Source organism: Lynx canadensis, chromosome D2 (assembly GCF_007474595.2).
Source record: "Lynx canadensis isolate LIC74 chromosome D2, mLynCan4.pri.v2, whole genome shotgun sequence".
NCBI lineage: Eukaryota > Metazoa > Chordata > Mammalia > Carnivora > Felidae > Lynx > Lynx canadensis.
In genome coordinates, this window is record NC_044313.2 from 25,712,927 (window position 1) to 25,739,072 (window position 26,146).

Consider the following 26,146-nt stretch of genomic DNA (forward strand, 5'->3'; position numbering starts at 1 on the left):
CTTGGGGTAGGGACAGCCTTAGTCACCAAATACTAAAGGAGGCAGAGAAAGACACACCCCTGGAGCTCAAGGGCATTCAATGCAGGACGAATTCCAATTCCGGGTGGTCCTGAGCCTTAACTCTGACAACCAGTTGAGCCTGGCCTCCTGGAAGCTGTGCCTGGCACCCCTGCAGTGCCTGAGGTGACCCCTGGCTGTGCACGTGGCCTGCCCGGGCAGGCCTGGAGCCACACATGCTCTTCACAGACCTGCTGTGTGAGGACTGACGCCCTGCTGGGCTGGGGGGCCAGGTGTCGCCTGGCCTGGCTTCCACAGGCACAGGAGGCCCCCAAGCAGTGGGGTCCCCGTGCTCTGATTCCCCTGTGGTGTCAGCGATGGCAAAGGGCAGCTAAGGCAGGCCTAGATGGCTTGGCGGGACTCAGGCCGAGGCAACCACATGACCCAACAAATGTCTCTTTTTACGAGTTTAAATTTTTATCCAGTTGAAAGAGTGAACCCAAAGGTTCTCAAAGGGACCTCTGCGAGGCCTGTCCGCAGACCCCTGGGTTGAAGCGCATGCCTGTTGGAAAGGGTCTAGCCGGCAGGAAGGGGTCCAGCCCCGTGAGGCCCCTGCAGAGGCCTGTGACCTGCCTTTCCATCTCTCCAGCCACCTGGCCCACCGGCCCTGCCCTCATTCTTTGGTTCCCGTCACCAGAGAGCAGCCAGGTGTCACCAGCCTCTGAACCCACGCCCCCGCCACCGGGAACATTTCCTGCCCCACCCCACCCCCACCACAGGACTGAGTCCTACTCAGCCTTCACGCTTTCCAGAAAGCCCTACCTGTAGCTCGCATGTGGCTGCCACGGGAGTGGCACTGACCATACCACAGGAGTATGTTCATGGGTTTCTCCTACCACGGGGGCCTGCCATCTGCACGGCCTGGCACCTGGTAAATGCTAAATGAGCCAAAACAAAGTTGAGGCCATTTAACAAAATTATAAATAGAACTGCCCACTGTCACAGAAGCGAGTGAAGAGCACCCTTGACCCCTCTGGAATTACTGGTCTGGGTTCAGAAGCCAGCTCTGCCTGTTGCTTCTCTGTGCCTCAGTTTCCTTGTCTGTCAAGTGGGTATCACATTGGTGCCTAGCCCCAAGGGTTGCTGGGAGGGCAATGCCTTTGCTCACAAAGCGCCTGGACAGGCTGGCACACAGTCAGCCAGAGCTTGCTGTCACTATCACCCACGTAGGGAGGGCACAGCAGCGGGAAGCTGGTCTGTCACTCACGGCCACAGGACAGTGATGCAACCTCCTCGTGCCGCCCAGCTGTGGTTGGCCCTCTGCTCTCCACCCGAGCCCATGGGCAGGGTGAGCATACCTCATGCCACAGGGTGGCTCCCCCGTGTCACAGCGGGGGAAACAGAGGCCAGACTGGGTTGCTGGGCTTCCTACTCGTCCATCTGCTGCCAGCCCGCAGCATGTGGTCAGCAGGGCTCCCCTCCTACATAGCAGCACCCGGGACACGGGGTGGGCCCGCAAAGCAGGCTGAGGGTCTCCCGCTCCCCACTGCCCCCTCTCAGCTCTAGGCCCAGACCTGTCCCTTTAGCTCATTTCTTCCCATGAAACCAGCCAGGATCCTGGTCAAATTCTTGAACTTGCATGGGAGGAGCAGAGCCTTGCTAAACAAGTTTTTGTTCTTCAGCCCCAGGGCCACAGAGCTACCCTCTGTTGTGGCCTGGAACAATGGCCCAATGTTCAGAGGGACCTGGGGTAAGAGGCCGATGGGCCCATGGCCAGATCAGGTCAGAACTGTCCCTGCCCCAGCCTGCTCAGAGCATCAACCTCCATCTGGCCTGGGAGTCCACCCCTGCATGGCTGCCACCTGTCATGGGACAGCCCGGCAGACCAGTGAGAAAGGGAGGCTGTCCCACGAGGAGGTCTGACCCAGGCAGAGTACAGAGATTGGGTCTGGAGTGGGGGCTGACCCAGAGGGCGCTGAGCAGGGGTTCCAGGAACGGAGGACAGGGCAGAGGCAGGCAGATGCTTTGGGGCTGGGGTGGGCAGGAGGGCAGACCCAAGAAAAGGCACTCCTCTGTAGAGTCTCCTGGCCTCCCTTCCCATTTCTATTTTGGAAGGGACAGAGGCCATGGTGGCTGCCCTCCCCTGGGGAAAACAGTCCAGGGGGACAGAAGGGACTTAGCCAGCCCTGCCTCAGGGAGCCAGGAAGAAGACAGAGAGTGTGGGGGTGGTGCAGGCAGGATGCCCCTGAGAATTTGGGGAGGCTCCTCCAGGGTTCCCCTCCCCCTGCCATTCTTGGTCCTCGTTGAACCCCAGGTCAGGCCTGCTCGGGAGGTAGTATCACTGCTTTGCTTGTGTCTGACTCCTGATGTCTTGAATTAGAATCCAGTCTCCCTTGCTGATGGCAGGGTGACCTCAGGTTGATGGTAGAGCCTTCTCTGTAAGTCACACCTACCTGGCCAGGAGCTGAGAATGAAACGAGATGTGTGTGGAGCACGCAGTAGGTGCTCACCCTCTCTCTTCCTCTTCCCTGGGAGGCACAGGGAGGAGCACTGGAGAGAGAGTCCCTGCTGTGCTTTCCCTCCTCAGCATGTACCCACTGAGCACCTACTATGTGCCAGGAACTCATGGGCTGATGGCCTTAAGGCTCAAGGTTGCCACTAGGTCAAAATTTTGAATGGAGTTAAATGAAATCCAGAGACAAACCGTCAGAACACCCAGCTCTCCTTTGGCCTTGAATGAGTCACTTCACATCTTTAAACCTGTGAAAGTGGCCAACAGTACCCACGTGGCGGTGGGGAGGTTCCAGGGCGCTAATGCGTGCAAGTGCCCCGAGAGCGCCTGACCCAATACAGCTCATTCCTGGGGACGTCCTGTTCTTCCCTTTCTTCCACAAGCCCAGGCCTGGGTGCAGAGTGGCCACTCAGAAGAGGCTCCAGGACTGGAAATGGTCAGCTCTGGGAGTTCTTGCCAGGGTCGGTGCCGATTGTGGGGGGCAGCTGCCCCGGCCACTCGCTGGCTATCGGGAACTCCAACGTGTCCGTGTTGCTGGCCTTTCCCAGGGCAATGGTGGCCTGGGGATCAGAGTGGAAAGCCCACCCACCTGCCCTGTGCCTTGCGGTCCCAGTTAGGCCCTTGCCATCAGGCCCTGCCAGCACCTATCTGGCCAGGGACGTGGCCCACGCTGTCCCTCCAGCTCCTCTGTCGCTGGCAGCTGCACAAATAGCTTCTTTATACTGACCAGCAACAGGGCCAGCTGGACATAGGGACTGTGGGTCCACTGGCAACTGGGGGTGGGAACGCAGAGAACTTTCTGCAAACAGACTCTGTCCACCCCCTGCCGTGGCCCCCTTTAACCTAGGCAGGTGGCAGAAAGGTGCCCACAGGACGCTGGTTCCAACCCACTTGAAAGGGGCGTCAGCTCTGGGGAATGAGGATTGCCGAGGGCCTGGCTGTCGTGCTGGGTGGGAGGAGGAGGGAGGCCAACCCACACTGCCCAGCTCAGAGCAAAGGCCTGTGCGGGCCACGTCTAGGGAGAGAAGGTTACTCTGTGTTCAGGTCTGGCACAGGGTTTCAGCTCTCAAGCTCAAGCAGGAGCGGAAAAGAGGTGGTGGGAGAGGGAAGGTAGAGGGGTGCAGGGGTGTGTGTGTTTCCCTGAAACCTCAGCCCCAGAAGGACGGTCCCGGTATGCCTAAGGCCCCCGAGGGCCCCTTCCCTTGCTCCCAAGGCCACAGGATGAGCCCCCCACAGAGCCCTGGAGTCCTGCTTTGCAGTTATGTCATGTTCAAAGGTGTCTCGGTTCCCCCTCCTTGTAATTATTACCCTTCCATTGTAACCAGTCTGCTGGTTAGCTACCCTTCCACAGGGAGTCCGTGGCAGAGCTGACCCTCAAACCCAGGTCTTTGGCCTCCTAGACTAGGGCTTCTTCTGTTGACAACAGGCAGGAGGCATTTATCTTTCAAGTGTTTTTGATCATCTTTGTAGTATGAGACGCGGGGCCATGGAAATGGACACAGCTCGGCCCTCCCTGTGGAGAGGTCGTGGTCTGAGGGGGAGACAGCATGGACGGGGCCTGGCTTGCTGCTGTGGGAGGCAGCAGAGTGTGATGCGGAGGAACCCAGTCTCTGGCTAGCACCCTGGCTCCTCCCCGACCTGCTCTGTGGCCTGGAAATTAAACACCAAGACCTCAGTTTCTTCACCTGTAAAACGGGGCTCATAACAGCTGCCAATCCAGTGGAGATGGCAGAAATGAAACCAGTGATTGTATGGGTGCTGGGCCATCCACACCCGTGGGCTATTCCTGTGAGGTGGTCAGGGAAGGAAGGCTCTCTGGAGAGGTGGCATTCAAGCAGAGAGTGAGGCAGGAGCCAGCCACTGAAAGGCAGTGAGAGACCAGGGCGGTCAGGTCAGAGAGATTCCCTGAGACTGGGGCAGTTGTAAGGAATTGAGAGGAATCGTCTTCCTGGAGACTGACAGTGTTGACCAGAGCTGGGCCAGAGGAGTTGGGCCTGGTCCAGTGAGTGACCTTGAACAGTCATGAACCCGTTCTACACTTCAGCATCAGGTGAGGGGGAAAATTTGGTTCTCTGGGGTCCCTTCTGGCTCTGACATTCTGTGATCTTACCAGGACCAGCTGGCTATTACAATAGTTCAAGCTTGTAGCCACCTGGATCTGGAGGCTAGTGGCCGTGGCAATGAAAGTCACAGACACAGTCAGATGTGGAAGAGACAAGCATTCTGCAGGTCATGTGACCCTTCCCTTTCACAAGCCCTGTAGATTGGGGTTCAGGCACCACTTGACTTTGGGTGTCTTAGTTCATGGTCTGTGTGTATCTGGCTCCACCTTGTGGCAACATTGGGAATTACAGTTGCCAGCATCATGGCAGAGGTCTGTAAACTCAGTGGTTACTGCCCAAAACTGCCAGACCCTTCAGCATGACCTGTCTTGTTTAACCATCAGTATAGTCCTGTGAGACTCATGCTTCCTTTTTGCAGATGAGGAAGCTTAGGCTTATATTGGTTAAGTTACCTCTCGGCTAGTAATTGTCCGAGGCTGGATTCAAACCCTTCCAAATTCAGATCTGCATCACAGGGGTGTATGATGGAGAAGCACAAGCACAGGGGCCATGGCCAGGAAGACTAGCTCCAAATTGCAAGATGGGACACTTTATCTGACCATAGGGCTGAATAGTTGAATCAGGACCCCCTGGTTGCTGTGGTCACAGATGGGAGCAGTTGAAGGAACAGCTGAGGGGCACTTTCCATATCTGGGAACTCTTTAAGGGGAATCCAAGCTTCTTGTCAGCCCATATCTTTGAGAAGGTGCAAGGCTCAGGAGCCCCTGGGCCAGTTCAGGGTGCCTTCACTGAGACCCCTCCCCTAGCTCAAGGGTTCCCAGGAGGGCCTTCCTGCTGTGGGATCAGACCTCTGAGTTGCTTCCAGAACCAGACCCACTCACTATGTCTTCTGAAAGGGAAGCCAGGTACTGTCCAGACTGATACCTGACTTTGGTCTTGGGTCCAGCTGCGACCCTAGCACTAGACTAAGACTTCAGCCTCTTACCCCCTCTGTAACATGTGGCCCATTTGTTACAGGAGGAACCCTGAATTAATGTGAACCCCCTTCCCCTTGCCCCACCCCCAGGACACACAGCCTGAGGTGCTCACTACCTGAGGCTAGGCAGGAGATTTTATTTTCAAACAGCCTTACTAAAATATAATTTACATAAAGCAAAATTCTTTTTAAGTGTACAATGAATCCAGCAATTATTAGTAAATTTACAGAGTGGTGCAGCCATCACCACAATCCAGTTGTAGAGCTTTTGCAGAGCCCTAGAAAGATCCCAGAGGGAGGTTTTTATTTCTTCCCAAACTCTAAGGCTTAGGAGACCCATTAGCATCCTTTCTGTCTTCTCTAGTCTGGAGACTGACTTCTTTCCTCAATCATGCGCTGCTCTGATTTCTAGACCTTCTGGTACTTCCAACTGCTTTGGCCCTTGCACAAATTGTCCCATAGCCCACGGGCAAGCGGGCAAGGCCTACTTCATCTTCTCGGCGCAGCAAGCGGGTGGGCTGGCCCTTGAGTAGGGGCCGAGGGTGGAGGGGTGAGGGTGCCCACCTTGCACTTTATTCCCATCCCCAGGAAGTACACACACAGTCTGGCCCTGCAGGTCAGCTACACCGTGACTTCAGTGCTTACTTTCCCCAGGGCATGTCGGAAGGCCAGTGGGCACAGGCAACAGACCTAGGGGCTAACTACAAGATGCCCACCTTCCTGCCAGGGCGAGTACTAGGCAGCCCAGGTGTTTGGCAGAAAGCAATTGACACGTTTTAGCTCATTAAATTTTTGTACCCATCCATGCATGAGACGGGTACAGTTATTTTCTCCAATTTACAGTTAAACCCACTAAGGCAAAGCAAGGTCATGCGACTTGCAAAGCCGGTAAGTGGCAGAGATGGCCAGAATCCGGGTAGTCCAGTGGGGGACCTGGCTCTCACCCTCAGTAAAGCTCACTAAGTGTTTAGCATGTTACATGGCACGTGCTCATAATAAATGGGACCTATTATTGCCATCGCCTTTGTTGAGGGGCTGATATGTGCTGAAGGAGAAGCCAGAGGCCTGAAGAACCAGTGCCCACAGAGCACTCACCGCTCAGCTTACAGCTACGTGAGTTGGCAGTTTCTGGAGCCGTCAAAGCAGCCCCTACCGCCCTGGCTGCATCTCATTGAGAGGCAGGAGGGGAGGGCTGCCCCCTCTCACCCGGTCCCAGCCTTCAGAGCTCAACATTGCCCAGACATCCTCCAGCCCCGGCTCCGCCCTCACATTGCACTGACGGGTTCTGCTGGGGGGTGGGGTGTTGATTTCCCTAAGGTCACCCAGAGAAACTGGATTCATACCACGTTTTTTGACGTGTTCCTTCTGGCTCTCAGAAACTTTCCCAGCTGATTTCCAGAGCATTCTGAATGCTGGTGCATAGAAGGGCACCTGGAGGCCTGAGCTGAACCTTTATGGAGACTCAGATCAAAGCCAGCCTGATGGACAGGGAGGAGGGGCTGGGCCGTGGTTGGGCCTGATATAATTATGCAGGAGCAGGCTCCTGACTACAGAAAGGTATGCCTGCCAAGCCAGAGAAGTCAAGGTTAATAGCAGGGAGTGCTCTGGCCCCCATCCCATGCAGGAGAGGGCACCTGTGAGCCTGTCTTACTGGTCAGAGCCTCACAGAGACCTGCAGTGCCACAGGCAGCCACCTTGAGAGCCAGAGGACAGAGGACACCGGTCATATCTCTGGGTAAAGTCCCCACTATGTGTTGGTCATGTGCTAGTTCCGGCAGGCTGTGAGGATCTTGGGAGGCAAGTGGGGGGAAACTTTATACGAGAGACAGGGAAAGGCAGGCGTCTCAGTTTAGGATCCTACAGAAGCAGATCTGGGGATGATTTGAGCCCACGCAGTTTATTTGGGAGGTGACACCAGGAGACACCAGTGAAGGGGGTGAAGTAAGGCAGGGGAGGGAAAGCAGCCAAAAGTAGTTCATGGTCAACCAGATGCCCATGGGCCACTGGGGATTCATCCCACAGGAGCTCTGGGAGCTGACCAAAAACTGGTGGTCCCACCCAAGCACCAAGGGCAGAGGTGCTGGGCTTTTATGCACCCGCTGTGGTTTCTTCCTTCCAGCTCTCCTGCTTCCCCCTCACCCCCTCCAGTCCACCTCCAAAGAGCAGCCAGAGGGGGCTTTCCAGAGAGCCTGTGTAAGCTAGCACTGACGTGGCTTTCCACTGTGCTTAGGATGACTTCCAGGAAGGTTCCCGGCGGCCTGGGCCTGGGCAGGCCTGGTTCCCTCCCCATCCCCATCCTTAAGGCCCTAGCCCTGCCCCCCTCATCCCATCTGCTCCTCAGAGTCCCCTAGAATCCTCACCTCCTCAGACCTCCCTTTCTCTCCATCTCAGCAACCTTTCCTTTTCCTTCACAGCTTTTTTTTTTTTTTCAAGTTTATTTATTTCGAGATGGGGGAGGGGCGGAGAGAAAGGGAGAAAGAATCCCACGCAGGCCCTACACTGTTACTGCAGAGCCTGACATGGGGCTCAAACTCACAAACCACGAGATCATGACATGAACTGAAACCAAGAGTTGGATGCTTAACCTACTGATCACCCAGGTGCTCCTTCTTCAGAGCTTTTAACCCAGTTTACCAGTTCGTTTTATCTAATTGTCTACTGCCCTCCCCCGAGGCAGGGGATGAGTCTGTTTTATTCAATGCTGAGACCCCAGGGCCTGGCATGTAATGGGTGCTCAGCATATGCCTGTTGACTGACAGAGGAGCAGCCCTGGGGGGGTCCGGGGCTGAGGCCCTGAGTTTCTGCAACAAGAATGTGGACACTGGACTGAGGTTGCGCCGGCCCGAGCTCTCAGGAAGGCCTGCATGGGGGCTGCCAGCACCCTCTGGTCCAGGAGGGCAGGCTGACAGGTGCACCCTGACTGTCAGTGAGTGCGAGGTGGTCAAGCAAGCCCAATGGAGATGCTTGGGCCGAGAGTGCAGGGGGAGCTTGGAGAGGGAGCGAGACCCTTGCGGGGGGGGGGAGGGGGGTTGTGCAGGGAAGGATGGGGAGCCTGACCTCCACCTGGGGGTGCCTCAGACAGATGGGGAAGGAGAGAACCTGGGCTGATGGAGGCCTGTGAGTACAAGCTCGGAGGCTTTGGAGCAGAAGGGTGGGAAGGCCGATAGACAGGAAGGATGCAAAGATCAAGATCCTGACAGTTCCAGGCACTGGCTTAGGAGTCAGCCAGCACTGGGTTCAGATCTCAGCTCGCTACTGAGCTAGCGCCTTAAATAGCTAGCACTCCCTGAGCAATACATCTGCCCTTGTTCTCAGACTCGGGCCCGCAGAGAGACAGGCAAAGGAGGCAGTAAGGCACTGCGGTCCAGCTGGGCAAGGGAGAGACACATCTGAGGCAATAATGCGTCCTGCAGCATAATGCAGGATGTCAGGAAGAGCATGCATTCTCACTGTGAGGGCCCAGTAGTTTCCATGGCAACCCTGGGTGATGTCACAGCCATGGGATGGAGCACAGGACTCCGAGGCCATCCTCACAAACGGAGGAGAAACGCACTGAGTCATCAGGGTGAACTCCCCACATGGAGACTGTTCAAAGACATTGGCATTTTATACAAACTAACATGCACACACGCTGACCCACCCGTAATCATGAAGGAAGACCCTCTAAAGGAAGCAGCACTTCCTCCGGGCTTTACGGGAGGGGATTGAGGGCCCCAGGAGGACAGCTCAGGATAATGCTGCAGCTCTCACCAGCCCCTCGGAAGCAGCCCTGAGCCTGGTTGCCAGCGGTCAGGACGTGCATTTGTTTGGCAAACACCTGCTGTGCCTCGCCCTGTGTGAGGCCTGGGGAGATGCGGCCCCCATCCCGGGCTCAGAGTGGAGGGGAGGAAACAGGAAAGACATCATAGTAATGCGAGAGCTGCAGAGGAAAAGAGGGTGCCACACCAGGTTCTGGGGGTGTCAGAAGTGGCATTAGGCTGGGAGGTGGGGACGGGAAGGAGAGAAAGTCAGAGGGAGGCAGAGCCCAGGACAGCCATGAGGCCTCATCACTGCGCCCAGAATTCATGGCCACTCTGCTGAGAGAAACAGCCCCTCTGGAGACTGTAAAACCTGCCCATGCGTGAGGCCGGGCTGTCCTCGGGCCGCACACCTGGCCATGGGCCCGCTCACTTAGCGGCACAGCCTCCAGGAAGCAGCCTGGGGCTCTCTGCACAGGCCGCTACAGTCAGGAGCCACTGTGCCTCTCTGAGCGGGTGATCGGGGACACAGCACCACATGTCGCAGCCAAGTTTCCTCTTCCTCGAGGCTGTGCTCACACCAGAGCTGAAGTTGTGACCTTCCCAAGGAAGTGTCCACAAGTCGATGGTGTCGTTTTGGTATTTCTGGCCCTGAGGCTTTGCCTTCACCTTACCTTTCTCTTTCCCGCCTACTCCTAATTTAGCTCATCTGGATTTTACAGGTGTCCTTATCAGCCACAAGGTGGCAAATGATTTGAGCACTACCTAAGACAGCTTGGGCTCACTGGCTGTGTGACTTTGGGCAGGTTACATGCCCTCTCTGGTCCTCTAGTTCTCTTCTGTAACATGGAGAAAATAAGAGAACCTACACATAGGAATGTTCTGAGGATAAAATGAGCTGTTATGCATCAAGGGCTTAGTTTCGTACCTGGTATAGGGTAATGCTTGAAAAAGTACTATTCTCATCAATTATAGTATAATAATAATAATGGCAATAATAGCAGTATCCCATCCCCTCCCCCCCAAACCCGCTACACACACACTCATCTTTGAGAAAGAAGGACTCACTCAGGGTGGGAGGGCTCTTCAGTGGTGACTCCTACCAAGGCCTGGCCAGCCCCCTCCCTCATTCGCCCCATTTCCCGCCATGCTTTGGGGTAACCAAGGATTTATGCCTGCTCCAGGACCACAGAGGACTTCCGGCAGCAGAGGCTCAGGCTATTATCCAGCAAAGGATGAAGGTGGTGGCCCAGGGCTGGCCCACTGGGATCTGTAATGGGTGTTCTGGAGAGCAGTGAATTCACTGGTTGGAGCTGGGCTGACTCAGAGGAGAGAGGAGGTTCAATGCTGGAAGGAAAGCTGGGGAAGGAAGCTGGCATCCAGGCCTCTGGGCTTGCCCCTCCCGCAGCTTGTCTGCGGCCTGGGCTGGAGGTCTCTTTGCAGTTCAGGGGTGCCTGGGTGGCTGAGGCAGTTAAGCGTCCGACTTTGGCTCAGGTCATGATCTTACAGTGTGTGGATTCAAGTCCCATGTCAGGCTCTGTGCTGACAGCTCAGAGCCAGGAGTCTGCTTCGGATTCTGTGTGTGTGTGTGTGTGTGTGTGTGTGTCTCTCTCTCTGTCCCTCCTCTGCTCACACTCTGTCTCTGTCTTTCAAAAATAAACAAACATTAAAAAAGAAAAAAAAAAGAACAGCCCAGTCCAATACCTTGACTTTTTCAGTCAAGGAAACCATGGCACAGAGAGAGCTGCCATCCCCCAGATCATGCTGCTGGTTCAGATACTGAGCCTGAAACCCAAGTCTTGTGACCACTCCCCACCCCCCCCACCCCCCCGCAACCACTGGGCGGCCCGGTTTGATGTCTTTCGAGACTCCTGGGTAGACCCTCTCTCTCACATGCTGCCCAGGGAGGCAGTAGTTTAGGAAGTGCCCTCGGGAAGCCCCCAGCCTGCCCTGGGCCCAGGCTGGCCTGGAGCATCCCAGGTCTCCTGGGCACAGAGCCCTTCTGTCCTGCGTCCCCAGTGCCTGCTGCTCAGTGTGTGGCGGCCGCCCGCCCCTTCGTGGAGCACCACCACTTGGTGCAGCAGTGAGGGCCAAGGGGCCTGGGCGGCCTGGCAGCCTGGGATTCCCGGGGAAAAGGAAGTATAACAGTCATGCACGTGGTGAAGGGTCTCAGACCACTCAGCTCTGCCACCCAGCAGCCACAGGGTCTTGGCAAAGTGGCTTCACCCCTCTGAACCTGGGTTTCTTGTCTCTAAACAGGCACCTCCAGCCTTGGCCCACCCCACTAGGGCCATCCAGGCCAGTCTCCCCATGTCCTTACCAAGCTCCTTCTCCAGCAGCCCCTCCCCTCCCCCACCCCCAACCACTGGGCCTGTGCAGGGCTCTGTGACTAGGGTGTGGGGACAGCAGGATGGGCTGAAGGCTCAGGCATTCTCTCACCTTTACCGAGCCTACTGTGCACGGAGTTCTTCATAGGCGTTAACTTGTTTTATCGTCCAGCCGTCCAGTTAGGTGGGTCCTGTTGGCCTCTTCATTTTACAGAGTGGAAGTAAAGACAGAGACACTCAATAGAATCTGGCAGAGCTGGGATTTGAATCCAGGCAGCTGCACACATATGCATCCCCCCACATGAGCCAGAACAAACCTTCCTGCCAGAGCCACATTCAGTGCATTGAGCCAGGCCACACTGTCCAGTGTATCAGGTAATACACTGTGGCCATTTAAATTAAAATTTTAATTAAATAAGATGAAAAGTTGAGTTTTTGGGTCATACTAGCCGCATCCCAAGTGTTCGACAGACCTAATGGCTGTGGCCGCCAGATTGCACAGTGTAGATAGAGGCCATTTTTCATCATTGATCACAGAACTCTATTGGGCAGCTCAAGGTGGGGCACCTCTAGGTGTTGGGGACAAAATTGGGACATTCGGTGCCATTTGGAGTCAAAATTAGAATGGGCTTTCTGGGCTAGAAGGTTGTGAGACACCGGAGAGGGAGGGGGGTGGGGGGGGTGGGGAGGGCTATGCATGAAGAGGCTAGAAGCACAAATAATCCTGAGTTCTCAGCCTTGCTTCCCCACTGCTAGCTGTGTGGCTCCAGGCAGGTTACTGCTAGCTGTGTGGCTCCAGGCAGGTTACTTAACTTGTCTGAGCCTCATCTGTAAAATGGGCCCAAAGCACCTGCCTTGGAGACAACATCAAGTAGATGTCAAGGGGGGCCTGGCCTATCTGGGTGCTCAGTGCTTGTGCATTTGTGATGTGGATGGAGTTTGAGAAAGTCTGGGAGATGCAGGGTTCTCTTGCTGTAAGAGGCCACCAAATGGGTCCCAAGAGCCCAGGCCCTCCCCAGTGGTGCAGGTGAGCTGCGTGCCTAGGAGAAGCTTAGGGCCTTGCTTAGAGCATTCTTTCCCATGGAGGCTGAGGCAGGAACAGGCACAGCTGGGCCTTGGACAGGCTCCTGGGCATCTGTAAGAAGCAGAGTCCTTAACCCAGCTCAAAATTAGGCTAGGACTGGAGAGCGTGCATCGTTACCGCCAAGGAGCAAACCAGAGTTCTGCTCAGCAGTGGGGCCCCAGTGTGTGGCACACCCACAGATCAGGCGCACTCCTGCAGAAGGGGCTACTGTAGCTTGGGGAGCAAAGCGGTCCTCTGTCTGCCCTGAAACAAGTAGCCATCCCAGCGCCTGAACCGGGAAGAGCAGAACCGCATGGAAACTGGATTCTCAGCCGCAGAGCTAGTACTGCCACCTCGTGGGGAAAATCTTCCATTACAAGTGTCATCCCTGGGTTTCTCCCAACAAGTTTCTTCTAAAATCTAAGCTATTTGCCTTCATTTGAGTCCAGCCCCAGCTGGATGTCCTGCCCACCGCCCTCCCTGCCCCCCCCCACCGCAAAAAGCAGATAGCCTCCAAGGGGTCTTCTCACCCTCCACTCCCAGCACACAGACACATGCACCCATGCACAATTCCATATCCATTCCTACCCCTGCCCCTTTGCTCACATCGTCCCTTCCACCCCAAACTTCCTTCCTGCCTCTGTTCTTTTTAAATATTCATCTTTCCAGAGTAGCTCCAGAGCCCCCTCTTCTAGACAGCCATTCCCAACTGCCCCGGACCACTCTGACCTCCCCTTCCTCGGGAATTCCTATACAACAAATCCTTTGGACTAGGCTTTGGGACATTTCATCACAAAGTGACTGTATGTTCTCTTTTCCTGGGTGTTGGTCTTGTCATTCCAGCCAGACGGTATACTCTGTGAGGGCAGAACTGTGTTTCTCACCACCCTTCTGCTCAGACACAAGACTGGGTTTCAGCCACCCTTCAGTTCAGACACGGACGGGTGGGTGGACCGACAGAGCACTGCTCTCCGAGAGACCGGGAGGGCCTGCACACATGGAACACCCTCTCTGCCCTTCTCTCTAGGAACTTTGCAATTGAACCCCAGCACTGTGTTTTTCACTGCCCCTTCTGCGGTTCCCCAGGTCTGGCATGAAGTCCCCAGAAGTCCAGGGAGACCCGCAGCTAGGCAGCAGAGAGCACAGGAGCTCTGGTAGCCTGTGGGGGGCTCACACACCTTGTGGCCAGAGGGCTGAACAACCTGGCTTCCCCTCTAGGAAACCAGCTTTGTGCCTGCATCCCCGCCCTGCCCCCTCCTCCACAGACTGCTTGTCCGTCGACACCTGGGTGGGACTTCTTGGGATGCACACAAATGGGAACCCAGGCCTGTTGTTCTCATGGTCTTGAGCTGGCCCCCCTCCTGGGGCAATGGAGCCAGATTCTTATGAAGTCCATACCCATGAATGGGCCAGTCAGCAATTCCTTTATCCTGGCCACCATCCACACTCAATCTAGCCCCTGCTGTGAAACCAGGCTCTTGGCCAGGGGTCCTCTCCACTTGCCAGGTACTGCTGTAAGAGCTCTGCACATTATCTCGGGTCATCCCCACAACAAAGGTAGGATACTTGTATCCCCCCTTTGACAAGGGAAGGTGTGGGAAGGTTACGGACCTTGCCAGTGTCACAAAGCAGCAAATGGCTGAAACGCGCCCCACCCCACCCATACTTTTAACCCTGTACTCTGAGGCCTGGATACAGTGGAGCCATCCCCAGTCTGGCAGGACGCTAGGGCCTCTGCCCAGAATGGTGAGTCCATTCAGAGGAGACAGACAGCGAGCGCTTTGTTTTTCTGCCGTGGACGGAGCAGGGGCAGAGAGGCTCTGGGGTGTTCGGGAGATTAGCACAAGGCCTGGGAGGTTTCTGGGGTGTGGGATAGCCCTGGCACGGGCCTCTCTGGGACTCAGCCTGGTGTCCCAGACCCCTTCCCTCCCCAGGAATTCAGCTTTTTCACCCAGGGCAGGAATTCCGGCCTCTCTCGACTGTCCACATGGCCACAATGGGGCCCATTCTCAGGACCCTGGAAAACACTGATCATGTGGAGAAAGGACGGATTCTTGTTGGACACAAGGGCCCTCAGTGCCACAGTTTAGATCAGGGCACAAATGGGGGCAAAGAACAGCATTCATGCCCCTTCTGTCTGTCTTCCCCAGAGGTCGCTGCCCCTCGGGACCATTCCGTGCAAAGGCTCTCAAAAGCCAGAACAGAAACCCAGCTAGGGGTTAAGTGGGGTGGGAAAATCCCCCAGCATTCTCCAGACCTCAGCTGACCTGAGGTCCCTTCACTCAGACTCTCCTCGATCGGCTCCTGGACCGACATATGCTCTGTCCCACTGCACTGGTTTCACAGACAATTAACAGGCTGTGAGGGCGCCTGGAGTACCTTCGGTTAGCAATGGAGAAACAGGTCCTGAGCATTTGTTAATGTCTTTAAAACTTTTTCTGCCATGGTAACAAACTTCCCATCACAAGTACAGGTAGACGAGTAAGTAGGTAGACATCTGAGACAGAAGTTCCAATAATTACTTCACTGTAACTGACTCCATCATCTTGTCTGTCTTCTTAAGATGCTTATTGGGACATACTAAGTTGGTTTCAGAACTCACTAATATAATAGGTCGCAACGTGTCATTTGAAAAGCATTACTTTGAAGTGGCTTGCCCGGGTCCACGGGGGCAGAGCCGGGCCCAGAACCTGGGGTCTGTTGATGTCAGTGCCAGACTGGTCACTAGCTCTCTCCCATCCTGCCCCCTCACCGTCTGCCTCATCTCTTAACAAAAATCTTCCTCCAGTCACACTCTGATCACATCCCTCCCTGGCTCTGAAATCTTCTGGATTTCACAGAGGGACATCAGCTTCCCACCCCTACACCCACCCACCCCCTGCCCCCCAGCCCAGCCTTTCCCTGCCCCTCTATCTGCTCACCCACCCAGTTTAACTCTTCCTGTTTGGAGATGCTTGTTCCTGGTTCTAGAGCTTTCTACTCTTTACCCTCTCCATGGATCCAAATACTCCCCAGGCCTTCAAGGCTCAGCTCAAAGTTCACTGCTCCTGGAAGCCTGTCTTAGATGTTCTGCCCAGATCTCCCTTTTCCCTGCACTTGAAGTAGAACCACACCTGTGCTTCTTGGAAGGTCTCACAATGTCAGGTTTCTCCTGCCTGTGGCAGGAGCTGAAAATGTGCTTACTGGTGGATAACGGCAGTCAAAGATCGTTGTTACATATCTCAAGGGCTCCATGTCACTCCCCTGGTCACAGCTGCATACCCTCACTCCAGCCTCCGTGTTCTAGGTCCAACCCGTGTCCCCTGAGACCACTGGGCTCTCAAGGTCACCCACGGCCAGCCCTCTGGCAAGCCAGCAGGCCTCTCAAGCACTTCCCTGCAGCAGCAGGCCCTGCAGATGGGCATCCTGGGCCGAGCAGCCAATGTCAGCCAGCAGACAGGAGGGTGAGAACATCAGGCTGGAGGTTCGGGCGTGCGTGTCCTTCTCTGCCAGGGCACTCTCTAATGGAGAGTGGGAGGGAGAGGGGGTGGCAGGCGGCGGAGGGTACGGCCCCTGCAGCACGCAGAGTTCTGCCTGGCAGGGACTCAGCATCCTTCCACAGAGCTGGCCCGACCACACTGGCATTTTCTCCTATTCTCTCCCTTGCCTCAGCGGCGCTTCCTGGCTTTGCCTCTCACTCCGGGATCCCTGACTGGCAGGATTCCCCCGCGAGAGCCTGCCCCCGCCACTTGTGCATCCTCTTCTTGCAGCCCGTTGCCTGGTGGGCATCAGTGGGGGGTGAAGGGGGGGCACTTCATCAGAATGTCACTTGAGCTTCAGGGCACTGGGCAAACCACTTAAGCCCTCAGGACCTCAATCTTTTCCTTCCTAAAATGGATTACCACCACCTCAGCCTGTTTGAGAGCACTAAAGGTCAAATGCCTGCCGGGAATTTTCAAGGGAGGGTAGAGGGTGGAGAAGCTTGTGCAAACATAGGTGTCCAGCAGGCAGGCGTTGTTAACCGCCTTTCCTGCGTCCAGCCTCTTGGTCTTGACTGTCTCCAGCCCAGCGCTCTCACTAGCAGGTCTGCAGAAGGAGTGCAGCATCTCACCAAGAGAACTGAAAGTGGAAACAAAGGAAAAAAAAAAAAAAGTGACCTACCTGGGTGCCATTGGCGTGAAAATGCAGGACCTTTACATCTTATGGTTTGGGGCTTAGAGACTAGGCCACTCTGGGAGGTTAAAGGCATCAGTGAGTCTAGGCATGCCAATCCCTAGGGGTCAATGTCTCCCTGAAAATATGATTGTTGTTGCCAGATGAGCTCTGTTCAAATGTTCAGTGTGTAGAAATGGGCTTTTCGTGGGTGGACTGTGGTCAGCAGAGAGCATAGTGCTTGTTTTGTGTCTGTAAAAGCCCCAGCCTCTGAAAACGAGGCTGGAGTCGCCCCTACCTGGTACCGTGCTGCCATCATCATGGTGAGGTCCTTAACAAGAAGCCCCTTCCTTTTGTTTCTGAAGGGCTCTTGCAGATGTACGTTTAAGCAGACCTTGGTCATTTGGGTAGCAGCCTGGGTCGGTTGCAGGTATGAAAGACTAATAGCAAAGACAATTTATGTGGCATTTTCTGTGCCGGGCACTATGCTCGTCCTTTTATGCACACTGTACTTTTCATCTTCCCTAAATCTTAAGGAGTTGGAACTATTATTACCCTCATTCTACAGATAGAGAAACAGAGGCTCAACATGACCACCCAGCTAGCAAGTAGTGGAGGGCTGAACTGGGCTCTGTCTGCTTCCAGAACCCGTCCTCACTGGGCATCCCAGAGGCAGGGCCAGGAGCTGAACTGTTTATACCCTGGGATTGTGGGGGAGGGGAAGTGGGAGGCCTCAAGGAGTCCCCGTTGAAAGGAAAGAAGGGCGTGGTGCTGGCTTGGAAGAACTCCACCCCTCTCCCTGAGCCAGGGCCAGACCCATGGACCAGAGGGTGGCCCACTGTCCCAGTTTGAGATTTTCCCAGTTTGACCCCTGAAATTCCCATGCCCCGGTTTGCCTGGGATGGCTGGTCGCTGTACCTGTGGTCTTTAATCATCCTCCAGACCAGCTGCAGAGGAGGCTGAGTGGCTCGGTGGAACCTTGTCAGGACCCAGCCAGGGAGGCCTTTGCAATTACATTAGCTTCTGGCGATGCTTGAGGGAGACTGGCCCTCCCCTCCCCTTCTGCTTCCTGTGGCTCCCTGGGATATAGTGATTCAGCAGCAAGCAGGAAGGAGGCTAGACTGTGACCTGCCAGAGTGGAATCACCGGCAGGGTGGGGGCTGTCAGTACCAGCTCAGGGCAAGAATTGGAGCTAGGAGGGCCAGCATAGGAGAGGATCTTGAGTTGTTAGGGGGCTGGACCCCAGCAGAAGGCCCTGAGGCCCTGTCCAGGGCAGCTGGAGGTGGGCGTGCCCTGCCTTCCCCCACCATGCCCTGGTATGTGAGGGATGGGGGAGTCCCAGCCATTGGATACCTGCCCAACCAGACACCTGCAAGAGGTTCCATATTAGGGACGTGCCTGCTCGGGCTGGAAGCCAGATGCTGTGTGAAGGATTCCAGTACCTGCCATTCCCACCATTCAGTCACAGCCCGGCCACTGCCAGGGGGAGCTCCACTCCGTTGACCCATGTGCTTCTCAGGCCCCCAGGACCTGGTGCTCCCCCTTCCTTCCTTGCACGCACTGCTCCAGGGATGGCAGCGTTTAAGGATTTGAGCCCCAGAGCAAGGCCTGTGTTCTCAGTGTCCAATCCCAGCCTCAGCTACCCACCCTGTGACCTTGAACAAGTTGTCTAGCTTCTCTAAGCTTTACTCTCCTCACCTGCAAACCGGGAAGCCACACCTCCTATGGGGGGTCCACATGGGAAGGGCTTATACTTTGGTTAAAGGACAGGCAGGCCGGGGATCTGTCTGGAAGCTTCTTTGGCCCTGCAAGCCCATTGTCCTTACTAAGCAGAAGTGTTTCTTAGTGGTGGCCGGTGTGCTGAGACAAGGGTACAGGAACTACAGTGCCCCTGATGCCACTCCTGCCTGTCAGGTTGTGGTGAAGGAGTAGAGCTCTTGGCCAACGCTTGTCAGAGGTGCAGACTGTGTGGTTGATTGGGATGGGACTCCACGTCTGAATTTATAACCAGCTCCCCGATGATCCTGTTGAATGACCAAGCTAAGTATTGCTGACCTGGGCATATGGTGCAGAAGAGGCACTTAGCACCTGTGAATTATGTCTCCCTCCCACTCCCAAGCCTCAGTATGCTCCCCTGTCCCTGATCATGACCTGCCTGTCTCCCCTCTTGGTGCTGTTGACAGGCTCTAAGAGAATCCTGGGCAGTGGGCAGCTGCACAAACAAGAGAGGAAGTAGGTGGCTATCACTGTGAGGAAGTCACCCCCTGTCCGGACTGCTGGCAGCCAGTGGATGGTCAGTGAGCCATTGTGGTCCCGGGGCCAGAGGTCTTCTCCTGCAGGACCAGCAGGAAACTAGTGGGGCAGGGAGGGACAGCTTCTGAGTGCCATCTGGTTGCTGCCCTTCTTCAGGCCTCCCGCACTCTGTAAAAAAGCCTGAGAAATGAATTCCTCCTTGGGAGCGGCAAGTCTACTAAGCAGAACATAGCCACCATATAATGCTCTCCTGTCCCTCCCTGAGAATTCTCCCCACAGTTGAGCTTCAAGGGGCCCAGGCAGGCACTCTGGGACACGGTCTCTCCTGGTCTTCCCTTCTGCCCTAGGGAAATGAGCATGCCCGGACTGCCAGGTAGGGATTGGAGAGCAAATGGGAACTCCCCCACCTTCCTAACTCCTTTTAGAGGCAACAGATGCACACATCCTCCTCCACCCCACCCACCCTGTAGTTTTCATTCTTGCAGATAGGTGTATATACCATCGCTCTTCCCTAAATTGGGCAGTCTTTGGCAGTGTCTGAAACTCTGTTTCTTCATCTGTAAAATGGGTGTGATAGGACCTTCTCTTCGTGTGGATGTGAGGATTAAAAGCATGGAATGCTAAGGAAATTCTCAAGCAAGATGGGCGGGTAGGGGGAAGGTATCAGAAATGCAGGTTCCTGGGCCTCAGCCCCAGCCAGCATTCTGATTCACTGAGGTCTGAGCCCAAACTTTAGAAAACTTAGGAGCCTAGGAGAGGCAGAACCCCTTACTTATCTTTGGCTGTGTGGGCAAATCACTTTGGTGCTTAACAAACTCCCCAGAAGTTCAAGCTCCCCGCCTAGACCTCCAGAATCAGAATCTCAGGGAGTCTCCTTGAGGCTGACTGTCTTTCTTGTGAACCTGCTGTCCCTTTCTCTACGAAATCACCTCCTTCTAGCTGGCAGACCTAGCTGGCCAGTTCACTTAGACCAGAGTCCAGCAATTGGCATTTTCTTTGATCCCCCCAGGGAAAATAAAGGCATTTCCTCTAGTCTCCAGATAGATCCACAGCCAGCCTTGCCTGAACACTGAACAGAACCTCCAGCATCTCAGAGGCCTGAGAAGCTCCCCTGAGGATTGGTGAATGGAAGTGGTTGTGGGAGGGGCCAAAGGCTGGAGCAGGGGCAGGATTTGGGAGACAGCCCCATCCTGAGTCTGGGTTAATTCCTTGCTGGAGGGTGGGGCAGGCCCCAGCCTGGGGTTAGTCCAGAGCAGATTATCAAAGGTTGGGAGGTGTTGAGTTATTGCCATTGACAAGATTTGAACCCAGTACTCAGAAGCTCAACTTCCATACCTATTATTTCTGACCTGGCAGTTACCCCTGCATTGTGCTGTGCCCTCACCCCTGCTGAATCTCCAGTTTCCCAGCCTGAGCCCTTAAGGAGAAAGACCTATCTGTTCAATATTCAGCCTACAGCCAATATATATCCACACCTACACCAGGCCCAGGGGATGTAATGGGAGGAAGCAAGGCACAGTGTGACCTCAGGGAGCCTTGGGTCTAGGGCAGGGGCAGACTTTAATCAAAGGGCCATACAAATCTGTGGTTACGCAGAGGCCAATAGGAGATGAGATGGGAGGATGTTGAGGAAGACACACTGAGGAGGTGACATTTCAGTCGTGACTTGAAGTCTGAGTGGGGATGAGCAAGCTGTGCAAAGAATTGGGAGGGGAAGCGGTCCCCTCTCCAGGAGAGAGGAGTAGGCTCCCAGCGCCCGCAGGGCCTGGCTTCCCGTTACCACCGTCCAGGGCCTCAGTTTCCCTATTTACGAAGTGAGAACCTGGCCCGCCCTCCCCCACCCTCTGAGAAGCGGGAAGGTGCCCACCCAGCCCCTCCCGTCGGGCCGGCCGGGGGCGGGGCGGGGCGGGGCGGGGTCAAGGGTGCCGGAGGCGGGGTGGGGCGGGGCGGGGCGGGGCGGGGCGGGGTCAAGGGTGCCGGAGGCGGGGTGGGGCGGGGCGGGGCGGGGCAGGCGGCTCGCGCCCGGGACCGGGCTGGCGCGGGACCTGCGGGCAGGCGCGGCGCGCAGTGCGTGCGGCTGCGGAGCGCGCGGCTCGCCGGCCGCCAGGATCACATGAGCAGTGGTGCCGGGGACCGACAGCAGCCGGCCCGTGGGTGCCCTGCAGCCGCAGCGGCGCAGTCCCGCGTCTCTGCCCGGCCCTAACCATGTCTATCTGTTGTTGCTTCTTTTTCAGGGACTATGGCAGTTCCAAGAGGAAATCAGGTAAGGGAGCCTCCGGGCGTTTTTCCCTCCAACCTCCCCTCCTGCTTTGCGCTCGCGCGTCTCCGATCCTGCAGCTGACTTTCTGGGGGCTTGTCCTTGCCGCCCGCCCTGGTCCTGCGGGGCATGAGCTCCCTTCACCTGTCCGCCTCCCCAGCCCGTGGCCCCTAAGCTCTCCGGTACTCGCACATTCTCCTCCCTCCGAATGCCTCAGGTTCTCCCGGGTTCTCCTTGTGGGAGTGGGGATAGGTGCATGGGGGATGTCGGGGTGTCTCGTGAAGGGCCCCCGCAATCCAGGCAGCCGGATCCTACCCGCTCTCCCCCCGGGCTGCAGTGCCTATTGCTGGGCACTGCTTTGACTTCTCCCTGGGTGCTTCCCGTGGTGCGGTGGTGATGAGAGGGTTAACGGAGACGCAGGGTTTTCCCCGTGGGAAGGTGGGGTCCTGGACTGCAAAGGGGGTCGTACTTGAGTGACTACGAGTTTTTAACGCCTGCAACGCAAACCTTCCCTTCTTCCCCCAGCTCTGAGCTTGTTCTCCTTGCTGCAGGGGTGGGGGCTCTGGGTGGTCGCAGCAGAGGCCGGGATGGGAGGGAGCGGACCGGCCCTGGCATTGGGCTGACGGGTGCCAGGGCCCACAGAGAGTTTGTGAAGGGGGTGGGAATAAGAAAATCGGGGCAGGTCCTCGGACACTGTCCTGGACGCTGACCACTGGGGTCAGAGAAGGATTCTCCCTGGATGGAGGAGGCGGATTCTGCACCTGCCTAGGTGGGGGTGGCGCGAAGTTAATTGGGGGAGGGTGGTCCCTAGGAGTTAGGGCTGTGTTTGGCGGCTGGGCGGTGAGGGGGTGGGGGCGGCAGACTTGAGCTATCTGTGTTGGCATATGTGTTGCCCGTATGGGGGTGGTGAGTTATGGGGATGGGCAGCCATCTGGGGGTTCTGGCCCTCTGGGATGTGGGAGTATGTATAAACACGTGGCTGACGTTATTGGCTCCCATGGAGAGATACCTGTATTGAAATGCGTTGGCCAGTAGATGTCTTACACACAGTAGAGGTGTGTGTGCCCATGTGTGATGAATAGAATGTGAATAGGGGTAGGTGTAATTGTGTGGTGTGTGTGCCTCTGAGTATGGTTTAGCATGTTTTGTGTATGCAAGTGTTTGCTTCTATGTGTATTGGAACCAGAAAGGTTGTGTCCTGGTTTACATATTGGGGGGCACATGTGTATGTGGGGTTGTGTGTACGTGTGTGGGTCTTCATAGTTGTGTGCTATTAGGGTGTGTTGGCTGGTAGGGTGCTTAGGTGTGTGTGCCAGTGTTTGGGGGTGTATCTGCTTAGAGTCTGCGTTCGTGTGTGTGTACCTGTTTGGGAGGTGTCTGGTGTGGGACGAGATGTGTGTGTGCATGTACCTGTCAGCTGGGCAGGGGGTGCCTCGGGTATGCCCACCCCCTAGTGCAGGAGGGTATTTCCTGCGTGAATAGGAGGGTGAGGCCGCATTATGAACCGGAGGAATTGTATATGGCCTCCGCTGTCACTTGCAGTCAGAGCCCCGGAGGGAGAACTGGGAAGGAGGGGCACACCTGGGATTGTGTTCTGTCACAGCCCGCTACCCGAGAAACTTGCCCTGGGCCTTAGATCTGTAGTGTACTGGTTGAGCCTGGGCTCCGATTTCGGCAGCCCTTGTGACCTTAGGCAAGTGCCTCAGTTTCCTCATTTTCTTTGAACGAAGATGACAATAGACTCTACCTCACACGTAAAAGATTAAACAAGTTCACGTGGAATAGTTTCTAGAACATAATAACTGCTATGCAAGTGTAAGTTTATCATCATCATCATCATTTTTGAAGCGCTGGGACTTTGGGCAAGTCCCTTCTCTGGGCCTCAGTTTCCTGCTATAAAGTCAAGGGCTGGACTAGATAACCTCTCAGGTGCCCCCAACCTCCATCGCCAAGGCTCAGGTTCTGTGCTGCTTCCTAAATAAGACAGGGCCCCACCCAAGCTGCTTCACCCAGGGAGAGCCTCCCCCGGTTTCTCTGCCATCCATTCTCAAGCCAGGAAAAGGATGAGAGAAATTTAATTTACGTTGGCTTGCTTATGATAATGGCCACTTAGTGTCATGGTTAAAAGTTCTGGAGCCAGGCAGGAGGAATGTCAAGTCTGACTTTTCTCCTCTGAGACTTTGGGCAGATTCCTTACCCTCTCTGTGCCTGTTTGCTCTTCTGTACATTGGGTACAATATTCATACCCACCTTATAGCAGTTAATTTTACGTGTCAACGGCAGGCCACGGTGTTTAGATATTTGGCGAAGCATTATTCTGGATGTTTCTGTCAAGGTGTTTGTTTTGGATGAGATGAAATCACTGGGGTTTGAGTAAAGCAGATCACCATCCATAATAGGGGTTGGCCTCATCCACTTAGTTGAAGAAAGACCTTGATAGAACAAAAGCTGACTTCTCCCATAAAGAAGGAACTCTGCGACCAGACTGCCTTTGGACTTGAACTGTGATTCTTTCCTGAGTCTCCAGCCTACCAGCCCACCCCATCAGATTTTGGGCTCACCAAGCCTTCATGATCACTTGTGCCAATTCCTTAAAATAAATCTATTTTTCTCTCTATATATACACATCCTGTTCTGTTTCTCTGGAGAACACTAATATACACCTCATATGGTTATAATGAAGGCTGTACACACTAATATATGTAAGCATGCTTAGAACATGGCCTGCAACCTAGAAAGCTCTCCCAGCGTGCTAGCTACGATTATTCCATGAGCATCTCCTATGGGCTGGCAACCTTGCATATGTTTTCTCATTTGCTGCCCAGAGGCTCATGGCATGTGGGTGGTGGGATTCACGTTTTACTGGTGAGAAACAGGCTCTGAGAGGGTGGCCGCCCACAGTCTGTGGCAAAGTAAGGATCTGAGTCCCTGTTCGGGGCTCCGCCCTGCTCTGCATTGAAGCTCACGAAGCTTCCCAGAGTCACTCCAGCCAGCAGCACTTGCATAGAGAACGTGGATGCTGTTCCCTGGCCATCACAGTTCGCGTTCTAGTCACCAAAGCCCTAGCTCCTCCTTGGAGGGATCTCTTCTTGAGTGCAGAGCCAAGACTTGAAGCCAGGCCTGAGGAAGGCGGAGGCAACAGGACGAAAGTTTTCAGGCAGCTTATAGCCTCTTGGAGGAGGCAGGACCGATGACCTCCAAACTGGCAGTGTAGCCCAGACTTCTCTCTGCTTTTCTTCCCTCCACTGAACCTGCTCCTGCCCACATCTTCCCTATCCCACCATCCACACTGATGCTCGAGCCCAGCATCAAGAAGTGGTTCTTGCACCCCTGCCTTTGTCTCCCCTGCCAACCCATCCTCCACCATCACACCCTGTTCGAAGCTCACTTCTCTTCAGGAAGACCCCAGTTTCCTCTTCAGCCTCTTGCCCTCTGCGTTCTCTACACCACAGCTAGAGTGAGCTCTTCAAAGCAAGTATCAAATCATGTGCTTTTCTGCTTAAATTGCCCCAAGGACTTTCCATCCCACCCAGAATAAACTCTTTATCCCAGCTGACAAAGCCCTGTGTGCTTAGCTCCTCGCCTGCTGTCCCACCCTAGGCTGGTACCCTCCTTTGCTCACCCACCCCCAACAGTCTCTGCTCAGCCATACCAGTCACTTTCCATTCCTTAAATACAACAAGCTCGTTCTCTCCACACAACCTACACGCTTGCTGTTCCCTCTGCCTGGAATGCTGTTCCCTGATCTTTCACATAGCTGCCCCTTCTCAAAATTTCTGCTTAATTGTCACCTCAGAGAAGCCGCAGTTTTCCGGTGTTTAGCTGCCCCCTCAAATCACCTGGCGCATCACCGACCACATTCTAATTCTTTGTGGGTTTTCTTGTTTATTATTTGTGTCTCACCCCCTTGAGAGGGAAGCCATCGCTGCAGAGCTTGCATTAGTAGCAGGTCCCCTGATGCTTGTTGAACGGGCCAAGGAGTTCATACGTGCATGAACGAACATTGTCGGTCAGGAAAGAGAGCTCATTGCAGCCTCATCAGGGGACATTATCTGGGAAGAGGAGTGTTTTTTCTGGTTGGGGGCAGAGAACAGGAAACTTTGGTAATCAAGAGACAGCACTTGTGCAAAGGAGGAACAGCAGGACCAAGCATGGCTTGTTTGGAGATCTTATTGAGCACCAGCTATATGCCAAGTGCTGTGTAAGGGGTTGAGGTTACAGGGATGTGTCTGTCTGCCCTTGAGGAGTTTGCAAAGTGAAATAAGGCAGAAAAAGACAAATATATGACTTTACTCATATGTGGAATTTAAGATACAAAACAGATGAACATAAAGGAAGGGAAGCAAAAAAGATAAAAACAGGGAGGGAGACAAACCATAAGAGACTCTTAAATACAGAAAACAAACTAAGGGTTGCTGGTGGGGTGTTGGGTGGGGGGATGGGCTAAATGGGCAAGGGGCATTAAGGAGGACATTTGGGACAAGCACTGGGTATTATTTGTAAGTGATGAATCACTAAATTCTATTCCTGAAACCAGTGTTATGCTATATGTTAACTAACTTGGATGTAAATTTTAAAAAATAATAATAAATATAAATAAATAAGTATTAAGGAGGAAAAAAAAAAAAAAAACGTCCTGTTAGAGGGAAACAGGGAAGTGACATGGTTTCCTGAGGAAGAGTCGTCCAGGCCAAGGGTACAGCCAGTACAAAGGCCCTGGGGTAGGAGCACGCTGGCCTGCTCCAGGCATGGTAGGGAGGTCTGTGGCTAGGGTGGAAGATAGTGGAGGACGAGGTGGTAGGAGGTGAGAGCAGAGAGGTGGCTGGGGCT

General features: G+C 54.9%; 1 protein-coding gene across 3 annotated transcripts in view; it reads left to right on the plus strand.

Annotated features, from left to right (window-relative positions):
• The window catches only part of SH3PXD2A (SH3 and PX domains 2A), a 245,736-nt gene that overhangs the window by 138,093 nt on the left and 81,497 nt on the right, over nucleotides 1-26,146 (plus strand). For all 3 annotated transcript variants that reach the window (XM_030334928.2, XM_030334930.2, XM_030334929.2), the window contains exon 6: nucleotides 21,294-21,322. In XM_030334928.2, coding sequence (XP_030190788.1) covers nucleotides 21,294-21,322 — 29 coding nt within the window. The remainder of the gene's footprint in view (nucleotides 1-21,293; nucleotides 21,323-26,146) is intronic.